The sequence below is a fragment of the Rousettus aegyptiacus genome, unplaced genomic scaffold (assembly GCF_014176215.1).
Source record: "Rousettus aegyptiacus isolate mRouAeg1 unplaced genomic scaffold, mRouAeg1.p scaffold_m13_p_2, whole genome shotgun sequence".
Taxonomy (NCBI): domain Eukaryota; kingdom Metazoa; phylum Chordata; class Mammalia; order Chiroptera; family Pteropodidae; genus Rousettus; species Rousettus aegyptiacus.
In genome coordinates, this window is record NW_023416295.1 from 2,843,253 (window position 1) to 2,864,202 (window position 20,950).

The window sequence follows — 20,950 nt, forward strand, 5'->3', positions numbered from 1 at the left end:
TGAGGTTCCTGAGGCGCACGCTTCATTTACTCTAATGGCTGAAGCCAAAAAATTCCAGAGGACGCCGAGAATACTAAGCTTGGCTGTTGTATAAGAATTCTTCATAAATTGACTCATCTCATGTCAAATTGTTTGACCGAAGCAATTTATTGCTTACTACCTAGTTATAAATTGTAACTTATTAATCGCTATTGTCTAATTAGTACAATGCATTATTGGGGGTTTTATTCCCCTTGGTTAGATTCTCGAGTACTCAGAGTGTGTGTGTGTGTGTGTGTGTGTGTGTGTGTGTGTGTGTCTACCTGTGTAACTTCTGCAGCATGGATGCACATGTATGTCCACACCTGCTACCCACTCTGAATTATGCACAAGCAGCTGACACACCTCGTAGCTCATTCTCGACTGAGTCTGTATTCTGCCTTTACACTATGCCTTGTGGGTGTGACTTTCAGGCCCCGCGTGTGCAGCAAACGCCCGGGTGAACCGGTGTGGGTCTGGCGTCTCAAGGGCTCGGCGAGTCCGCCCAGGGCCACGTCATGGGGGAGAAAAGGCGCAGCCTTCTCAGGCTGCTGTTCGACTCGGGCCCAGGTGATGCCGTCTGTTTTCAGGGAGCAGGAAGAGTCTGGCCAGGTGTGGTTCGGCAAAGGCCGAACTCCGCCAGGCCCCCGTGATCTGGCGGACGCCGCGGGCATGGAGGGCGACCCGAGTCGCGGAGATTTTGTACACGATTCGGGGATGTGTTCAGTGACACAGGCCCTCGGCACTCCTGCTCGGACACTAAATGCCCCATGCTGTGTGGGTGCCGCATGACACTGCTCCCCACGGGCGAGGGGACCCGGGAGCATTGGCGTCTGCAACTCACTTGGCTAAGGTCCCCAGAAATAAATAAAGGGCTGCGACTCTCCTCACCTTGGGTATACAACAGCTTTAAAAAAGAGAAGCAAATTACATGACGATAACAATGACGGTGGTCTGGTCACCCTGGTTAAAGGGGGTAATCAAGGAAGACACTCCGTCTTTCTGAAAGACAGACGCCCTGCTTGATGACAACGCTGAACACGAACCATCGGCAGAGACTTCTCCAACCTGTTACGACCGAAACTGGGGGTCTGTGGGCGATGTCCTTTCTCTCAGTTTCCGACCGATCACAGTTTGAAAAGTCGAAATGCTCTCCAAGACTCTACGATGTCCCAGAAAAGGGATTAGAAACATCCTAGCACTAAAATAATGAATAATGAAGGAATCCATGATGTCAAAAAGGAAATGGGAAAAAATGACTTTTGAATAATGAATATCGCTGAGCAGGAATCTAGAAAATGCAGATTAAAGTCTTTTTTTTTTTCTCCTTGCTAAATAAATGCAAAATGATTTCCTCTAATTATGGAACAACGCACATACCAGACTTTATCAGCGGAGTTTAGAAAATGGACGGTGTATGTTCCCCAAACCCCTGCACGCTCATCTGCGTACACCTACACTTCCTCTCCAACTGTAACAGGAGTCGGTTTCTAACTTGACACGGACTTAAATTTTGTGCACTTATAAAAACAGAACGCTGCGTCTTTTCAATCTGCACCTCCTTCCTGAGTGTTTTCTGCCTAAAACAAAATTACACGTAGACGCACAAGCAACAAGGGTCCGAGAGGGTCCATGACCCACTGTACGAAGGTCAGTGCTTCATGTCATTTAAAATGGGGCCCCCTGCCACGCGGACACGGGGAAGCGAGGCCGCTAGCCTGTGACATTCGATACGGATCGCCACGAAGGGTTTCTCTTTTCTGTTACTCAGCTTCTTCCCTCGGAAGGTCACCGGGGTCCTGCCGCATGCCCCGCACCCCCCTCCCCCGATCCCGCTTCGACGACCGGCGCCTGGGCCCGGGGGTGGTGCCGCCTGCCATGCGCCTCACCTTGTTCTTGCTGCTTTCGCACGACTGCAGGCTGGCGAGGATCTGGCTCTCGACGGCCTGGACCCACGCGTCCCGCTCCTCGTACGTGGTGGCTTCGAAGTGCCACGTCTGGCCCGTGAGGGACACAATGATGAACTCGAAGTTTTCTTCTTGTTCTGGAACACAAGGGGATGGGGGGGGGGGTGAAGAGTTTAGCTCTCACGCGACCGGGACCCCAGCGCCGGTCCTCAGTGCTGAGAGGCCTCTGGGCTCAGGGCGCCTGGGCGGGGCTGGCGGCGTGTAGACTGCAGAGCCGCGTCCGCCGACCTGCCGCACACTGGGCCTTGCACCCTGGGCCCCTGGCCCAGCCGTTCCGACCATCGCCCAGGGGGAGGGAAAGGTGAAAGCGGCCTGTGACGCCAGCGTCGTCCCTACGCTGGGCCCAGACGAAGCAACGACCTCGCGACTCCCTGCCAGGGTGAAAACTAAGTTAAGGCTGCTGGCCTCGGGGCGCAGCCGTGACTTCTCAGCGAGCGTCCGTGTGTGGGCCGTAGACGCCGCAGCAAAGCGGGGTGCTGGGTCCAGTTCTCTCCCGGCAGAGGGCCTGTCACCGGGACGGCTCTGACTCCCTCGTCCCCTGACTGGGAGCGTGAGCGGGGCCCGGCCGTGGGGGCGGCCGTCTGCCCTGGGAGGAGCTGGACGTGCATCGAATCCTGCTGCTCTGCGCGCCACGTCCAGCTTCCCGGGCATGTGCTGGGCCCCTCCGAGGCCACTTCTGTCTCCCTCACTATGGGGGAAAGGCCGCCTGCTTCCCGGGGTTTCCGCTGGCTCAGGCCAGCACAGGGCCCAGGCCATGGGGACACCCCGTAACACACCGGCATCTGACCTTTCTCATCCACCCCCAGTTTCTGCCACAGAAACAGAAGGTATGGCAGGAGAGGCCGCGTGGAAACAGCGCGACCGGCCACGGACACCCCAGGAGACCTCCAGCTGGGCTTCTGGGCGCCCATCTCTTCTGGGCCATCATTCCCAAGCACCGGTCCCTGCATCGCCGGCATTTCGTCACCTGCTGAGCACCTGCTACTACACATGGTCATACCCCGCCGACCGACCTGCTGACCACGGCTGCAGGTAATCACTCTCTCAGTCATCCACACACGGCCGCTCGGCTCCTCTACCTCGCCTCCAAGTCCCAGTGTCCCTCAGAGTGACCTCTGAGCCCCAGTGCCCCTCACAAGCTGGACCGGCCCTTCACCTCTGCTGGGCTCTCTGCAGATGAGCTGGCCCCGCCCCTTCTCCAGGCCCTGCCCCCCAGGATGCCCTTCACCTCAGAACAAGGTCGCTCACTTATCTCTGAAGCCACCATGACCGCCAGCCTCCCTCCTCCCCTCTAAGAGAGAAGCAGCGTCCACCCCGAGGCTGAGAGACCTCTCCCTGGATCCCACTGACCCCACGGGGGTGGGGACAGGGCCCAGAAAGATGCTCGTGTCCTTCTTAACACGCAGCCGGGCCTGGGGAGCCGAGCCAGGTCTTGGAGGAAGTCTTGATCCCCTGCAGGTATGGGGGAGTACCCGACCTCTGACTCTCTGGGGTCCCCGAGTTCTGGAGAGCTACTGCTGAGTGCACAAAGTGAGGGGGTCACCGGAACCTGTGCCCCAGTCCACGAAGTTGATGAGAAATCCCTGTGTCTTTGCCAATGGTCTCTTTACTGTCCACACCCCGACAGCCGCCTCTGCTGTGTGTGGACGGCTTCAAATCTGTCTCTCTGACCCCCAAATCTAATCGTTTTGGGATTTTAAAAACACACACAGAGACTCTTCTAACATTTGGCCCTCACGTCAAACGAATGTGCCTCGACTGGACCTGCTCCGACCTTCGACGGCTCCTCCTTGGGTCTCACGGTGTCTGTGCGCGGCTGCAATGCCAGCTCCAGTGACAGGACTTCTAAATCGCCGCATGCCGCCCCCTCCGCCGCCCTCCGCCGCCTGGGCAGCTGCTGCTGGCCGGGGTCCCCGACACGCGCCCCGCTCTCCCTCTCCTCCGTCTCCGCCCTCGCCTGACCTTTCGCTGGCTCTGGCTCGGCCCCGCAGAGTTCGCTGTGTACCAGGTGTGCGGTCACGCTGCCCACGCCGACGTGTGAGCACGTCTCCGCCGGCCCTGCCCGGCTTCCGGGGCCGCGCGTGGTGTGACCCAGCCTCTCCTGCCGGCCCGACCGCCCCGCGACACGGCAGACGAGACGCGGGGCAGGGTCTTCCCCACGAAACGAACTTTTCGTCGCGTCGATGGGACTGCAGTAAAGCGTCATCATCTCCGGGCCCCAAGCCCGCCCTCCGTCTCCCGACCCCAATCGGACCCACGCACAGGAAAACCACCACTGGGAGCGGTGAGGGCTCAATGCCTGCACAAGGGGACGCGATCCTAAGGGACAACGCTTCGGTGGCAGAGCAGACAAGGTCATAGTAAAGTGCGGGAGAGAAACCTGAGTCCCGCCGGCCCCGGTCTGCAGGGCCAGCGCGGGCCTCGGCACCCTCCTGCCGGGGGAGCAGCCCACGGGCAGAGGGCACCACGTGGACGCTCGGAACGGGAGTCGCCAAACGCTCGGGAAACGGGACACTGGACTTGGATCCCAAGTACGATGAGAACAACTTAAAGTAACTGTGTGTGAAATGAGCAAAGACATTAAAAAAAAAATGCAATCCCCTAAATTTCCAAGTAAAGGGAGACCATGAAAATGGACAAGCGGCTTGGAAAACACGGCGATCTTCCGGGAACACACATTACAATCGTCTGAAACGCGAAGCCTTCCACGGCAGAGGGGCGGGGTGAGAAGCGGTGGGCTGGAGGACGGACCTGGGGACGGGCTGAACCGCAGGACAGACGAGAGAGGGGGAGGGGCGCGGGGACGAGGGACGGGGTGTGACCCGCGTCTACCTGCCAGACGCGCGGTGAGAGCGTCACCGGACGGCCGAAGGGCGTGCGGTTCCAGCCCCAGGAAGCACGGCGCTTACCGAGGGTCACGGCCAGGAAAAGCCCACCGAAGTCTACGGCCCCGCGGAGAGACTGGGGGGGGGCGCGGCTCTTCAGAGCCCCTCAGTTTCACGTCCCAGGTAGGAACCGACTGCGCAGACACACCAAACGCGATTCATCTGAGACGGTTTTCTTTTCAGAGGGGGGACCCCGGGGGGGGGTGACCATGAACCTGGAAAGGTGCCCGGCCACAGGAATAATAAAGACACTGATAAAAACGCACAGCGCCCACACTCCCGCGTGGCGGCGTGGGGCCACAGGAAGGTGTGTGTGGCGGTGGCCACCTGTGCGTGTGCGCTGTCTGTCTGCAAGGCGTGTGGCGCACGCGAAGCCCCTTCAGTCACAGCGCAGGCTGATCGTGGGGACTCGCATTCAAGGCCATTCGGCCCCAGCAGCAGCTGACTGTGGTGAGACAACGACGAAGCCTTCTCTGGGGAATGTTTTCATTTTAACTGAACGGCTCGGCCTCGATTCACAGCTGACGCCCCTGGCCCTGTCCACGCAGGGTGCAGGCAAAGCTGGCGAACTCGGAGGCGACGGTCCCTCTCCTGGGAGGGCCATGCCGAGGGGGCTCCGGCTCCCTGCGGAGAAGACGGGGCGAGGGCGGAGGGAGAGGCCCCCCCACACCGCGTCGGCACAGGGGCGACCCCACCGGGCTGCGTCTGGATTTCAGGCCCTGGCAAGGTGCCTTCGCACGGGGCCTGGTGGCCGGGCCACCTTGCTGCCTGAGGAGGGGGTTGAAAGGGCCGTGCCCGGGGTCTGGCTGCGCTCACTCTCCGCCGCCCTCACTCACCAAAGGGCCCCAGCTACGCTCAGGGCGTCACTCTTCCCACGACACCGTCTTCGAGAGGCTTTTTTTTTTTTTTTTTTTTTTTGAGAAGCAAGGTGATACGTTAGCACCTGTGATGGTCAGGATTTCAGAGCTGAATTCCACCTGCCATGCGACTTTCCTCTGCCTCCCCAGAGGACCCGTGAGTAAGAACGCGGATTAAGGAGCAGGTGCGTGTTTCGTCACGGCACGCGTGGCTTCCGTGACGGCATGCCGTGTCTCTCTGTGACGACTCTACCGCGGCGGGACCATAAGTATGAGAACACACACAGGGCAATCCGGCTCCGACCGTCGCAGGGAAAACGCCGGCCCTTCGGGGGCAGCTTCTCATTTAGTTTCCTCCCGAAGTGGCCAGCAGTGCTTTCTGTTTCTTAAAACCACGAACTTTTTTTTTTTTTTTTTAAAAAGGAGCTCTCCCAGGGTGTTGGGGGTAGGGTGGGGAGCCGGCACGGTCTCCCCCGTCCCGGGGCCTCCGTTATACCCCCCTCCTGCTGACGTCAGAAGGGCAAGGCGGGGGCCCTTTTACAAGCAGCCGTCCTGGGAATCCCTACTCAGCTGGTCACTGCTGTCACGTTTTGAACTGGCCTCGTCTGCAGAGTGCTCAGGGAGGGGACGCGATGCCATGGGCGTGACGGCTGCAAGCAGGGGCCTTTCCAGCTGCCATGTTCCCAGGTATGCGGCTCCCTGACCAGGACCTGGTCAGCATGGGGAGGAGGGCCGGCCCCATCTACGCCAGGACAATCAGAGCCCGGGGTGTGCTCTCGGCCGTTCTGCTCGGGGGATTGGGGGCCGGGGTACACGATCCCAGTTCCCTCCTCCAGGCTGTCAGGTCTGAGTTGGGGCCACAGAGCCCCTTCCCTTCCTGTCTGGGACCTGTCGAGCCATGTCCCACAGCTTTAGATGCCTTTGACCCTCCACTGAGAGGACACCCTCTGCTCCTGAGGCCACCGCCTAAGCAAGGTGAGGACGCTGCTGACCAGCAGAGTGGAGCATGGCCGGGCCTGGGGCGGGCTTTGTGGCTGGGAGCGGTGACCCTGCTGTCAGCTCCAGACACCTGTCCTACAGCTGGCTGCACAAACCAATCCACCCTCCCCGCAGTTTTTTTTTTTTTTTTTGCCTAAACCCCTTTAAACGGGCATCTGTTCCTTCTAAACCCAGTCCCAACTAACCCAGTGGAGAAAAGACTATGCGGGGCAGGGTGGGGCGGGGAGGGCGCCAGCCTGGGGCCCGGTCGTCTTGTCAGGGCGACACCTGGTCATCTCTAGACCGAGGCCTTGCTCACACCTGCCAGTGACCGGGACACTCCTGAAGCAAACATTAGACCCTTGGGCCCCAATACTCTCCCTTCCTCTGTGGTCACAGAGCATTATTAACCTGTGCAAAGGAGAATTTTTATCAGACGACGCGGCCTCTTCGAATCCCTAACAGATCAGACGGATTCCATCGCGTTACGGAGTGACGGTGACGACGTGTGAGTTACCAGCGACCAGATAACAAATGACGGACACGATAAATGACGGCGGCACGAGGCCAGTCAGCAAGACAGACGGAGCGCGTCCCTCTTCCCTGCCCCCCCCCCTTACAGCGCGGAGGGTGAAGGGCCGGTGCCTCCGTTTTGCAGAGACAGAGCTGCTCTCGCGATGAGCTCCGTGGCCGCGTGTAATTCACCCCGCCAGGGAGCGCTCTGCTGGGAGGAGCTCCCGCGACGCGACGGCTACGTGTGAAAAGCGTGCGCCTGGGTTCTGGACACGCCCGGGATCAGCGAGGCCCCACCACACCCGACGCCCGGAGCAGTGCGTGTCCCTCCACAGAGCCACGTCCTCGGGCTTCGCTGTTCCATAAAGTGTTGTGATTGGGCTCGGAGGGATTTCCAGGTTCCCCGGTTTAATGGCGAGCCGCGGAAAGGTCCCCCGTAACAGTATTTTAGCACCGTGAACCTGTCGAAATCAACCTTCCCAATTATGTCCAAAGACACGGATAACGCCGGATATTACACTAATTGCGTCCAGTTTCTATGCAGACGAGGCCCCGTGGGGCTCATTTTGCCTCCTCAGGGGCGAGCGAGCCCGCCATCAGACCGGCTTCACAAGGAATCCCTCCTCATTACGCAAGTCCGGGCTGTCAAACTTTTTTTTTTTTAAAGGTTAATGGGCCAATCAGTCATCAATTATTTTTGCGAAATCCTAGCAGACAAAGGGTTAAAGGGCTAAAAGCAGCTGCAACATTTGGAAGTCGTTTTCGCCAGGAGACGTCCGTCTGACACGCCGGCGTTTTGGGGCAGCGGGCGCACGGGGAGCTGGCCCTCAGGGCGGGGGCTGCAGTGACCGCCCGAGCTTTCGCAAAGGCCGGCGGGGTCCAGGGCTTCGTTCCAAACAGGTGTGCACGGTCTGGCGCGCCTGCGAGAGGTGGGTGTGACATGCACGCCGCCGCCGAGGACAGTGGCTGCTCCACCGACTCAGAAGAACCCAGCGTGTCCGAGGGCGTCGCCCGCGCCGAGGCCTCCACTGACTGGGTCCCCGACAAACCCAGAGCCCGGCCCTGAGGCCCGTTTCATTCCACAGGCTAAGTGTCCCTCTTGACGTATTTAAGGACGGGCGTATTCAGATGAAAACGTGTCGTTTGTTCAGAGGGAAGGGGGACCTGTCCACCTGCAGAGGTGGCCGCTAGGGACCCGCAGAGCCCAGAGACTTCCAGCGGTCACCACTTAAAAACCACGTGACGCTAAAGCAGCGTCCTCTCCCCTCTGACCTCTGTTGTCACGGGATCTGGGCATGTGTTTGTGACGCGCCTGACTGATACGTCAACAGCCACACCAACCTTTGGCCAGGCCGTTTTTTTTCCCTCGTTAAGAAGCATCGATGACATGTTTCTCCCACTTTCTGCCCGAGCCTTCACGCCACCTTCTTCTTTGTGGCCCTTAGGTCTTGGGCTCCCACTGCGGTGTCTTCTCTTTGGCGATGCCCTCTCCCGCCCATCCGGCTCTGCTGTATACGAGCTGGCCCCGCGGGGCGGGGAGGGGGGGGCATGCCCCCTGTTCTGAGTCAGCTTTATCCACACGGGAGGCACCGGGCTGGAACCTGCGAGCAAAGGTGTGCCCTTCCTCCCCTCCTCTGGCCAGGAGAGGCTTTCGCGATGGCCCCAGAGCCTGCCCCAGGCACGAGGCCTTCCTGACCCCGCTCTCCAGGTGGCCGCTGTCCGTTCCTCAGTGGGCAGCTGAGCTGGCCGTGTGTGTGAGGTCTGCCGCCACCAGCCCGAGCGAGGCCATGCCGTACACAACCCCGGGGTTTGCGCTCATTTTGGGGGCACACAACTTGTAAAATACTTTCACATGTCTGCTTTCAAAGCACGTATTATGTAGGCATGTGGCTTAGATCTTTCCATTAGGATGGAAACCACACACGTTTAATAAATTAAAAAGTCGGTTTTAATTTATTTTCAATTTTCCTCCCATTTTTGTAGGAAAAGATAGCTGTGAAGGAAACCCAAGGAATACGGTCCAGCTCTGCACAGAACCAGCGCTTACGGCAAGAAATAACAAAATAACTCCTTCCTTCCACGCGGGCAGTTGTTCGTTTCAGATGAAAACATCATTCTTTCCGGTTGTTATAAAAACAGAGTTCACAGTTCTCAGGTAAATAGTTCTGCAAGCTCCGAATTTGGTGAGTATCATTGTTTGACCCAGCGTCCAACAGAGATGTTGACCTGTGTTTAATTCAGGACAAAGCAGAAGTAACGCTGTGCAGGAGCCCGTCCTCCGAGGGAGGTCGCCAAGTTGGGGTGTCTGCTGCTCCCCTCTATCCCAGGGAGAGTCTCGAGCACAGGACGGAGATACACGTTCTCCAAACACTTCAGAGCTGGGGGCAGGGCCAGGAACTGCTCTGTCAGCTTCCGCTCCCAGAGCCGCAGGGGCCCGAGGATGTCTTCGATTAAGGAGAGTGTCTAAAGCGAAGCTCCTGAAAAAATAAAGGACTGGATCCAAAACGGAAGACCGTTCAGGACGCGGAAGATGGACGCGCGCTGCTCGCGGCCCGGGCTTCCGGCCGAGGGAGAGGAGCCGCAGGCATCGGTTGTGATTTATCGCAGTCGCTCCGCGCCTGTCACTCATTCGGGCTCCGATGCGTCGTTTTCAGGGTCCCGCCCTCCCGATGGCGGCCGGCCCGGGGCGTCCTCCGCTGCTCCTCCGCTGCTCGGGGTGCAGGGCGGGAGCCCGGGGACAAGGCTGCGTGGGTCCAGTGCACCGGCCGGGTGTCCTCTGCTGCCCGCAGGTGTCCCCTCCCGCACGCCGCTGGGCACTCGGACGGTTACAGGACGCTCTGCAACAACCAGCGACGTTGCTTCTCGCCCCAAAAGGTCGATTCTGGAGTTACTTCCCAGGGCAGGGTTTCTCACATGGAAACGCGTCTGCGCGAGGTCTTAAATCGGCGCTGGCCACGTCGACCCGCGCTGGCTGTGCCCGAGGCCGCCCTGGACTGACGCGCGCGACGGGCCGGAAAGACGGTGCCTTGCGGTCTCCCCAGAGAGAGTCCTCGGAGTTGTTTTCCTATCAGCTAAGTCTTTGTAATGACTCAACGACGACCACTGCGCTCACTGTCACGTGTGGGAAGGGCTTCGCGGGCCTCGCTCGACTCCTCCAATTATGCTCCGAGGCGGCTTTTATCGTCTTCATTTCAGAGGCGTGACCGTATGCGGGGGGTGGGGGGCGAGGCCCGGCCACCACCGGCCACACAGCTGGGACCTGGCAGAGCTGGGGTCAGTCCCGGCATGTCTGAATCCTGACCCAAAGTTCCACCTTGCTGATTCTTTGAGGACAACAGTGGGAACTAGAGAGGGAGGATTTAAAGTCTGGGAAACAAGAAACTCGATTTTACACGCCCCCTTACGTTTTTGGACGTTTCTGGGCGAATCCCTGCTCCTTGGTACGTAACTGATGCTTAAATGTCTGAATTTTCTTTGAATGACAGGGACTTTGTGGCAGCTACTAACAGTGGTGGGTGGGTGGGGGGGCTGTGTCATGTGCCTCTGGGTATGTTAGCTCACCAACTCGTCCTCACCACCTCTGTAGTAGGCATCATCTTGCCAGCTCACAGATGGGGAAACCGAGGCACAGCGTGAGAGTTGATGGCCCAATGCCCAAGCTAAGGCGCACGGACATGAGAACTGGACCAAACCGCTGTCCACGAGGCCTGTCACAAACACGGGTTTGCAGAGTGTCCGGTCCAGTCAGTCCGGCTGCACGTGCGTGGTGTGATGCGGAGTGAGGAGGCACCCCGCCTGCGTGTGGGGGGCTGCTGGCGCCTCTGAGGCGGGGGGCTGCATTCAGATGCTGCAGGGATGACGGGTCTCGCCCGCTAGGTGGAGCTACCCAGAGGCGGCAGGGGGCGGCGCTGGCTCGGTCCGAGCCATGTGGCCACATTGCCATGTGTGTCCTCCGAGAGACCCGTGGTTGTCCATGGCACGGCCTGCTTGGAGCCCCAGAGGCCGGGGAGGCGCCCCAGACGGAGGCTTCACAGACCTGTCTCTGGGGCAAGCTCCAGACCCGCAGGAACGGGTCCCTGTGGACAGGGCTGAATCGGGCCCGCAGGCAGACGCTGCATCTGGCGACGGAGATGCCCACGCCATCTGGAATGCGATGCGGCCTGTCTAGCTCCAACGCTGTGGGTGACCTGACACCCCGAGAGACGCCCCTCGTCCCCCATTTCACCTTCCCTTTTCCCATTTCTGCTTCACAGATGCACGGCAGTGGTTTCTTCCGTAAGATCAACAGGGGGCTCAGCCACCCACAGCCTGTCTGTTCGCCCGACTCGCAGCGGATGCGCGTCGGCCTGTCCAGGTGTGCGGGGGGAGGCGAGGCCTGAGGACAGGCCCGGGGGCTCCACATGACCCCACGGCTGCTGGGGACGGCACCCGCACAGGATCCCATGGCGGGGGGAACCCCTTCCCCACGGTGCCCGCCCTCCTGCTGGTTCTCCTGGCTCTTTCTCAGAGAGGTGTTCACCCAGGCGCTGAGCCCCCTCGCCCAGCCCAGCCTGGCACCTGCTGTGGGGCTGGCTTCTCCCTGGACTGGGGCAGCCACGTCTCAGGGAAGCCCACCACAAACAGGCCTTCCGCCCCACTTCACAGGCTTTAATGAGAAAATTTAAGTTGTATTTTTGCGGCAGGAATTTAGGTATCGCCAACCTTGGGGAAGAACTGAATTGTCATCAAGTAACAGATTTAGAAATCAGTGCAACGTAATCCATACAAGTCAGGTCTCCATCTCGGTATCGGAGATAATTAGCCTGAATGGACAGAAAAAAGCAAAGAGAGCATGCTTTTGTTTGTGTTCTACTCCTGCACGTCTGTTTTCCTAAACAGTCCTGATTCGCTTGTTCTCGTCCACGCCTCCTGTCCCCGCACTGGGGACCCGGGAGGGGGTCCGGCGTTGAGATGGCCGGGCATGTCCCGTCGCCCGAACGTGCTAGCTGCTGGTCCTGCAGAAAATCGCTTGACTTGTCTAAACCCCAGTTTCCCGCTGTGACATGACACCGAGCAGGCAGGGTGCCAAGGGGCCTGAGTGCCTCTGTGGTCCAGGGGCTGGGGCCGAAGGGCCACACGGGGAAAGGGGCTTTGCGGCAAGACCACGGGGTTCCAAGTGCGGTCCGCCCATCTCGCACCCACCTGAGTGCCCAGGAGAGTCCCACAGGGTCGGAGCTGCACGCTCCAGATCTGGACAGGGGGGCGCAGGCCCCCCAGCTGTGCTGTAGGCCAGCGACGAGCGAGCGGGCTGCTGGGGCGGCCCGGCAGCCGGCGGGCGCCCACCCCTCGCTCCTCGAACTCGGGTTCCAACCCCCCACCCCTCGCTCCTCGAACTCGGGTTCCAACCCCCCACCCCTCGTTCCTCGAACTCGGGTTCCAACTCCCCACCCCTCGCTCCTTGAACTCGGGTTCCAACCCCCTCCGCAGAAACTCTGGCGTCCACTGTGTTCTGCTGTCTCGTGGGTCCCCCTGACCCACGTGGGTCCCTTTGCAGTGGTGCCAGCGAACCACTGTGAAGACGGGCACGTTAGGTGGGACATTCGAGGCCTCGGGTTCCCACAGAAGTTGGAACGCTCGGGATTCGGACTTTTGTAAAGCAGCAGTTTACAGACAGAACACGTGACGACGTCATACATCGAAAGACAGGAGATCGCAAAGGCACTCCGGTCACTCATTTTGCGTGACTATGTATTTCAGTAATGTACCATTAAAAGCCGTGTGAAATGAGCGCGTGCGCGTACACAGATTAATCTCGGCAGAAACCCAACGTAAATGAAGAACGATCCTGTCGCGTAACTGAAGATTCATAAATGGAACTGAACACCGAACAGAAACGAGAGGAAACGTGAGGAGGAACCGGCTTTGCTGTCATTTACTCCGACGTGTGCAGGACTGCCAGTGGCAGCTGCTGGCATCGGACACGGACAGGCGTGTGCCGTGTCGCCTGGTATTTACAGATTTCAGACAGCGGCACACATGGCCTGCGCCACCCGCCACCCGCCCCGGAATCCTGGGCAGAACAGACCCTGCGGGTTACCTGATCCGTCAAGGCTGAGAAGTTCCCACTTCTGCAAAGTCACACCTGTGGTGAGCTTCGGCCCACCAGTGCCTCCGGGAGGGCCCCGCCAGCAAGTCTCGGGGGGAACCATCTGCCTTACTGCCCCCCGGCCTTGTGCAAAACCAGACGTCATACGTCAGTCTTTGGAAGGCCGTAAGCCAATAGACAAATTTGTTGTGACAAATGTAGACACAAAAGAAAAACATATTTGATCAAGTCACAGTGAAGAGAAATGACACGTGGCTCAAGTTGAGAAACTAACGTTAAAAAACAGCAAATGAGCATCTAACACCCTTCAAAACACAACAAGAATGATACTGAATGTGACCGTTTCTAAAATTCTATCATTCTTCTCTCTTATTTTGTCTTTCAAGAATGAATGCTTTGAAAGAAGATACCATGGGGTCGAGTTCCACTGCTACCTTAACAGACAACAATTTCCCCTTGAGGGCTGAAAAAAAATTGTGATTAAAAAATAGGTCTTTAACAACGCATCATAAAAACGCAGTTTTGTTTTCCAGATTCATTCTTTTTTTTTTCTCCTGGCCAAGAGCAAGGCTTTCAGCAGCGAGACAGGAGTAATTGTGAAAGGAAGGAAAAAAGAGGACGGTGATATAAATCAGCAAAGGTTAATGACTGGGATGGGGACAGAGGGACTTGTTTACAATATTACTGTGCAATTTAAAATTTACACGAGATTTAATGCCACTGCTTGGCAATAGCTAAAATCAACAGCCCAGAAAACAGTGACATTAAGAAAAATATTACAGTTATAATCATCCCCAAATAAGTCAATTAGTCTTAGGGCACGAGCTCGCGATTACTTGACCCATTTGGCTTGCACTTAAGTGAAAAAAAATGTCCCCCTATTATACCGCGATCGCTGGGTTGTGACCTATTTTGCATCGCACGCACCGTTCGCCGGCCCCCTTTACAAGGGCTCGGGCTGATGGTGGCGGTTTTCCTTTGCCCGGCACCAAAATAATTCTGACCCTTGACATTTGTAATCATAAAAAAAAAAAAAAGGCAATTTATAATTATGTTGTTCAAATGAAGGTGGGGGGAAAAAAAATCCAATCTGCCATTATACAGAAGCAATGACGGCTGTCTCCAGTGACGGAGGCAGCGCGAGTCGATTTGTGAACTCTGGCACGGGGCGACCTTTAGAAACACAACAATATACTGAATCCACGAGCCACGGCAGCCCATGCAAATGACCCCGGCCTGGCCGCCTCTGGATTAGAGCTGCAGAGAGCATTAAAAGGAATGCTGCCACAAAACAAATTAAGACTGCTACTTAAATGTCACGGCACGCTATTGCATTTGGCTACAGATCATTACACCTGATGCTAACACTTTTAAAAACTGTAATAACTTGGGAAATATTACACTGGGTGCCCGCATGTACAGAGGAGGGGGGGATAAAAAAAAAGAGAAAATAGGTTTCTGAAGTAATTTAAACATCGCTACCCTACGACTGAAGGGAAAGGTCAAAATTTAAGTAAGCTGAAAGGAACATGAATGGTAAAATAAAACACACAAACAGAAGGATGGAAGGACCGCGGCGGGCGGCGGCGTCCGCGCGGGGCGGGGCGGGGGCGGGGCGTTACCTTCGGTGTTGGCGCTGCTGCTGCTGTATATATTTCGCAGGCTACCAACACGGTTTAGTTTCCATGCTTTGCGTTTGGCTGCATCCCGAGAGCAGAAAAGGGGGGAAGGGGGGAAAAGAGAGAAAACAAAAAAAGGAGAAGAAAACAAATGAAAAGCGGAGAAAAGAAATGTCAAAGTAGCACGTGACGTCACTCCACCTGTTCCCGAGGGGCGGCGGGCGCAGGCGGCCTTGCCGCGGGGCGCGCAGGGGCACTCGGGGGCGGGGCGCGGAGGCTGCCGGGCAGCGTCGGGCTTGCGCCAAAGCGAACAGGTGCCCAGGTGAGGAAGCCCATGCATCCCGTCCCTGTCCCCACGTGGCCACTCCAGACTGTGCAAAGCTGGCCCCTTCCTTGGAGGCTGGTGGCATCTTCTGAAGGGGCCAGGATGCCAACAGCCATTGGCCCTTTGATTTGGCAGAATACTGGCAGGATGTCAAATTGAGAGACCCTGGCCTTTAGCGCTTCCGCGAGCGCTGCAGGAGGGAGGTGCTAGCACCCCGAGCTGTGAGAAGAGTGAAGACCGCCCTCCACCCTGAACCCCCAACACGTCACCTCCTCCAGCAAAGCTGCCACCATCTGGCTGTGCTCCAGAGACAGAGGCACTTCCCTAGCCGGCTTTTGGGGTCTCTGGACAGAGCTCCGAGGACTCCAGAGAGCACACGCCTCCCATAGCGCTCGGCGCACTGGACAAAGCGCCCGGGGAAAAGGCAAACAGCGAGTTCCCCACAGAGGGAGGAACCCTGGGTTTGGCCGTCAAGGGCAGAACCCAGAGAACTCGGCGGTGCACGGCCACCTGCATGCTCTATGCAGTCACTGGCTGGGTGATGGTCTCGCCTCATCAGCCCCTCCCCCCACTCGGGAGTGCGCACACCTGTGCTGAGGTGGCTCTCGTGGAGCAAGTCTCCAGGCACATGTAGCTAAGACCAGCCACAGAGCCAGGGGCTGCAAGGCGAGGCCGGCCGCACGTCACCATCGTGCATGTCCGCGTGGTCAGTGGCGGCCACTAATGGTGCCTGCAGAAGGGCCACTGCTGGATCCTGCCTCCCTCGGCTTCCACGGCCAGAGGGAGACTTGTCAAACCTCCCATCAGGCTCTCTTTGGACAACCGTTTGATTGATGGAGGTAAGCAGCGCTCACCTGGGGAAGGCAGGTGTTGGCATGTCCACGGGCGCATCAGAGGCTCACAGTGGGAGGCCGGGCCGAAGCACAGAGACCAGGCCTGCCCAGGCCAGCGGCCAGCTCCCTCGCCCTGACCCACTCCCGACTTAGGCCGCCGAGGGTCCAGAGCCACATACCGACCTGGGGTGACAACCTGGCCTCCAAGAGCAGCTATGTGCCTGAAGTAACCTCAAATACTTCGGGGCACACTGGATGTCTTTGCGGTGCCGATATACAACACATGCACACAATAGGGACAATTAAGGGAGCAAATGCGTTTCTGAGACCCGGGATGGCATGCTACGATCTGGACGCGGATTTTAGACCGACGACGAGGGGAAGAAGTGGCTGTGGTTCAGCCGTCACCTGGCTGGAGACAAGTTTTTTTTTTTTTTTTTTTTAATAACTGAACACCTAAGAGCGACTTCGTAGCCTGAAAACAATACACCATCGAATAAGAAACGGGACTTCTAAACTAACTGGAGGTTGGTGGCCGCGGCCCGTCTCCGGTGGGCGGGTCTGAGCTGTGCCCCTCAGCGCTGCCTCCTCTGGGCATCTTAGCTATCGGTATGGTTCTTGTCGCAGGGGAGAGCATGCCTGGGGCAGGGGGCTTCGGGCGCCCACTGGTGCACACGTCATGTTTTAGGGACAGGGACCACAACTGGCCAGTTTTCAGATGTTCACTCCGGACGTGAGTAATTGCCAGGCACCTCGGGTGTGCGAGCGCTTTCACAGAACTAAGTGTGAGCGGAAGCCCTGGCATGCTGGCCCACATCTCACAGGTTCCGAAGCAGCAGCCCAGCCACAAAGAGGCCGGCTCCTCCTGTAAAACTTACCTCTTTCCAAAAACATTTACATATAAATAGGCAGGCTCTAGACCCCTTTGGAAGGGGGTGGGGGTTCGGAGCTCCAGTGCATAAAACCTCTTTTTCGCCTGCTTTCTGCCTTGCATTTTTCAAACTCTGGTCTCCCATTACCATGGGGCTGTATAAGCGGGAAGTGAACTCGCTTCAGCCTGGTTTTCTATTAACCTATTGATGAAATAATCAATTTTAACGTGTAAAATGTCATGCCTTTTTCTCCTCCTGAGGCAGATGGATCTCCCTGGTGGAGACCAAGGTCCAGGTCGCCTCTGTCTCCTGGGGCACTGATGGCTCCAAGTCCACTTGTTTAGAAGCTTCGACAAGAAAATACAATCATACTGTCACCTATAAAATCTCGGGTTATGCGTGATGCAGCTGCCTGGATTTGCTCATATGGGACGTGAGGACGGTGGCGGAGGCTGCGGGCGGGCCGGCTGGTCCCACCCACCACGACAGGCCTGGGACCTCGCGTGGGCTCCATCCCTTCCCTCTCAGGCCTCTGCAAGGGGCAGTGATTCTTGAGGCCGTCATGCGGACCAAACATCTGCTGGATACTCTTTATTTTGATTAAGACATTTAGTTGAAAAATTATTGTTATGGATTTTGTTAATCAACGTTACCAAAAAAAATAAATAAATAAAAAATTTTAGGAATACAGTTTCTTCCATTTGAACGTGGGCTAGCTTATTTTCATGTTGCCGGAAACGTTATTTCTCACAGAACCATTTTAACGTCAGGATTCTTTCCCACCTGTCACTGGATGGAATGGCGGTGGAGGGGGCACTGTGAGCGTCTGCCGTCCTGCTCTCTGTTGACGGGACGAGCTGTGGCCGCCCTGTCCACAGGTGTCACTCGTAGCGCCTCGGATGGCTGTTTCAGAGGCACAATGTCTCAGCGCTGCCTCAAATGCGGGCGAACACAAATGCGCGTCACAATGGACATAAAGCCCCACCACACGTCCTTTCAGATCTAGAGGAAACTAACTGTCAGCCCGAATGTGCACCGTGAGCTTCATCTCTTCTCGCTTCGGCCTGCAAATTAAATGGAACGTTCTGAGCCCCAATCTGGGTCGGCAGAAAAGCCGGCGGGCCCGGGGAAAAAGGACCATCGGCAGGACGGCATTCTCTCCCCGCGGGCGCCAGAACGTGGACGGTGAGCTCGGGGGAGCCACCAGACTGCGGCGAGAATGTCGCGGCGAGGAGCGGCACCGGCCAGCGGCCGAGAATTCGAGATCTGGAGGGCCATGAACTCACCATTGTTCTGGCTGGCGTGTACTTTCTAAGGATTAAAAGGCTCCAAACTCTGCAAAAGGCAGGCTGAGACAGGACAGAGACCCAGCCCCACACTGTCAGAAGACAAACTTCACTGCCACGTGAACACGACGGTGCTGTTCATTCGCCCTTAAAACCAGCGCAGGGCCGTCCTGTCCACGCCCGCCGACGGTCCCTGTCCGTCAACGGCGTTTACAGGGCCGTCATCGAAGCACAGAGAGCGAGGCGTGGGGACTGTGCGGCCTCTGATCCCGGAGCACTCACGCTGACCAGGGGACGAGCACGGGACCCTGGGAGGCCGAGGGCCCTTCCCTAAGAGCAGCCCTGCTGAGGGTCCCCATTTCACGACTGATTTCCGGTTCCGGGTCGCCACCCTGGCAGGTGGGGCGGCCGCCACCCAGCTCATCCAGGTCTCAACTGCTGCCCACCGAGTCATACATCTAGAGAAGAAACTTCACGGAACGTTCCTGAGGTGTCTGGGAGTCACGAACGGTGACTTTTGTGTCCGGGTGACCACATGAGGGTGGCAGGATACATTCGACCCCGCGTGACCCGCGGTGGCCATCTTTTCAGAGACCGAGGGCGAGGGGAGGCGTGTGGACCGTGGCTTGGTGCTGAGGAGGAGCAGTTGGGTCACTGCGTGCTGAGGGCCCCGTTACTGCACGTGACCTTATTTGTGGAAGCCACAGCTTTTCACGTGGGTTCATGCGATAATTACAAGGGACGTAGAATTTCATTTTCCAGGAAAATCTGTTACTTTGTTTCTCCAAGCAAAAAACTTTTCTCCTCACTACAGCACGTGACTGTCTGAGCCCTAGCCGCAGACCGCGGATTTCCGACCCGAGACTCTTCTGCTTAGCTCCTAAGCGGAACGGCAAACACTCCTGAGTCTGCGGCATCTCGCGCGGGCGGGGCTTTACCCCACACTCTCCGCTGTTGTATGGGAGGCCGCGCGTTACATTAATGTCACCGCTGGTCTCCCCCTGTCCGCGCTCCTTGATGAGCAGATAACCATTCCTCGGACCGCTGATTACCGCGATGCAGCCGGAGGCGGTGTGTCCATGCCCCGCCGGCCGCTCGCGTGTGCGTGAATCGCACCCCGGCGTGAACCGCACACGAGGCGCGGGGCGGCCTCCGAGTCAGCAGGCTCTTCCTCCCCACGCGGAGGGAGGGTGAGGACGGTGTGCCCGCCCCGCGCTCCTCTCGACGAAACACGACCCTCTCCGCTCGAGACGCAGCATGACCGGCTCCGATGGCACCACTCCTCGTCCACGTCGGATGCGGGTGTTTAAAGATGCCGCGGGTATCGATGCCGCTTGTGCAGAGAGGGGCGCCTCTGCCCCGCAGGGCACTCCGGGCGGACCGAGGCGCCAGGACGCCCCGTGCAAAGACCAAGCCCCGGGGACAGCCGCCGGCGGGCGCGGACCCCGCTGGGATTCTGCGCCACTTCCAGCTTAGTGCGCCCGAGGCCCCCGGGATCTTTTGTTGGTGGCGATTTCACTGTGAGGTGAGGGATGGGAGGTTTCCTTTGTGCTGGCCATTTGAACGTTCGTTTGCTCAACAAGACCGTGCAAGTGTTCTGTTCTCTTACAAAAAGGTGGTGGATTTTTTTTCATAAGATTCAACCCCGAAGATTCTTACCCTATGTGAACTCACTACTTTAGCTGTGAAGGGGCTTGACATAATGGTGGCTTCCCAGAGGCCACCACACAGAGAAGTAGTCATGTTGAAACGTCCATTAAAAGGGCCTTTGAGAGGATTAAAAAAAAAAAAGAAAAAACCCTGAGGCCAAGCAAATATAGGACATACGTTTAGGAAGCAAAATAACTTCGTCGTTAGCAGTTTCCAGCAAGACTAGTTAGTGTCCTGCTCGTAATTTGAAGCCATAGAACTCAGAAGATAAAACAGCTAACTAAATAAAACTCTGCAATAAGCAATCGACCCTTAATTATAGAATTTTAATTCAGTTTCCAATAACTCACAATGGCTTTCTTTACAGCAAATACAGTTTCCATGTTGGCGACTTCTTTTAAAGCTCTTCCGATCTGAGACGTGCCGAGGGCTTCTGCAGAGCCGGCCGGCGCCAGCGCGCACAGCACCATTAACCTCAGAAGACAGCGAAAATAAAAACTGAGCCCAAACGCCAAGATGCGCCATGAAACCAGACGTTCCAGTTAGGGGAGAGGGCTGGTCTTCCCTCCGACCAGAAACCTACTGAGAGACGAGCCTGGGTTCCACTGCGCCCAGAATTAATCGAGTGTTTCGTTCCGACCCCAGGGTGAGCTGAACGTAGGCTTCGTGGTAAATGTGTAATGTGCAGATTTTTAGTTTGGCACGTTCTCATACATCTCCCCACGCCTTCATGGAGTAGGTGTTCATTTTGAGAAGAGAACGCTTCATTCATTCATTCATTCATTCATTCATTTATGGCGGGGGGGGGTGGCTCTTTGGCCTCTTGGCCTCATTCTCTTGGTGCAGGATGAGGGTGAGAACAGAGACTGCTCGTGCAGCAGACCGGATCTGGGGATGCCTTTTTTTTTTTTTTTTTTTTTTTTACGCCCAATTCTGCAGAGAACACTGTTCTCTGTTCCCTAATCACTGCGCGGTATAGTGGCGGACAGCTGGCATTCAAAGCAGAAATGAAATGCAAACTAAATTCTCACTGAAGAAAAAGCGAAGTCCGAACCCGCTTCC

The 20,950-nt window shown here is 57.2% G+C and overlaps 1 protein-coding gene across 11 annotated transcripts in view; it reads right to left on the minus strand.

The window, feature by feature from the left end:
* AGAP1 (ArfGAP with GTPase domain, ankyrin repeat and PH domain 1) overlaps positions 1-20,950 on the minus strand; it is a 415,084-nt gene that overhangs the window by 51,183 nt on the left and 342,951 nt on the right. For 6 of the 11 annotated variants that reach the window (XM_036236703.1, XM_036236702.1, XM_036236704.1 and 3 more), the window contains one exon: positions 1,908-2,062. In XM_036236703.1, the coding sequence (XP_036092596.1) occupies positions 1,908-2,062 (155 nt within the window). Of the gene's footprint in view, positions 1-1,907; positions 2,063-14,925; positions 15,004-20,950 lie in introns of all 11 variants that reach the window. The other 5 variants (XM_016158954.2, XM_036236700.1, XM_036236698.1 and 2 more) reach the window with 1 other exon arrangement.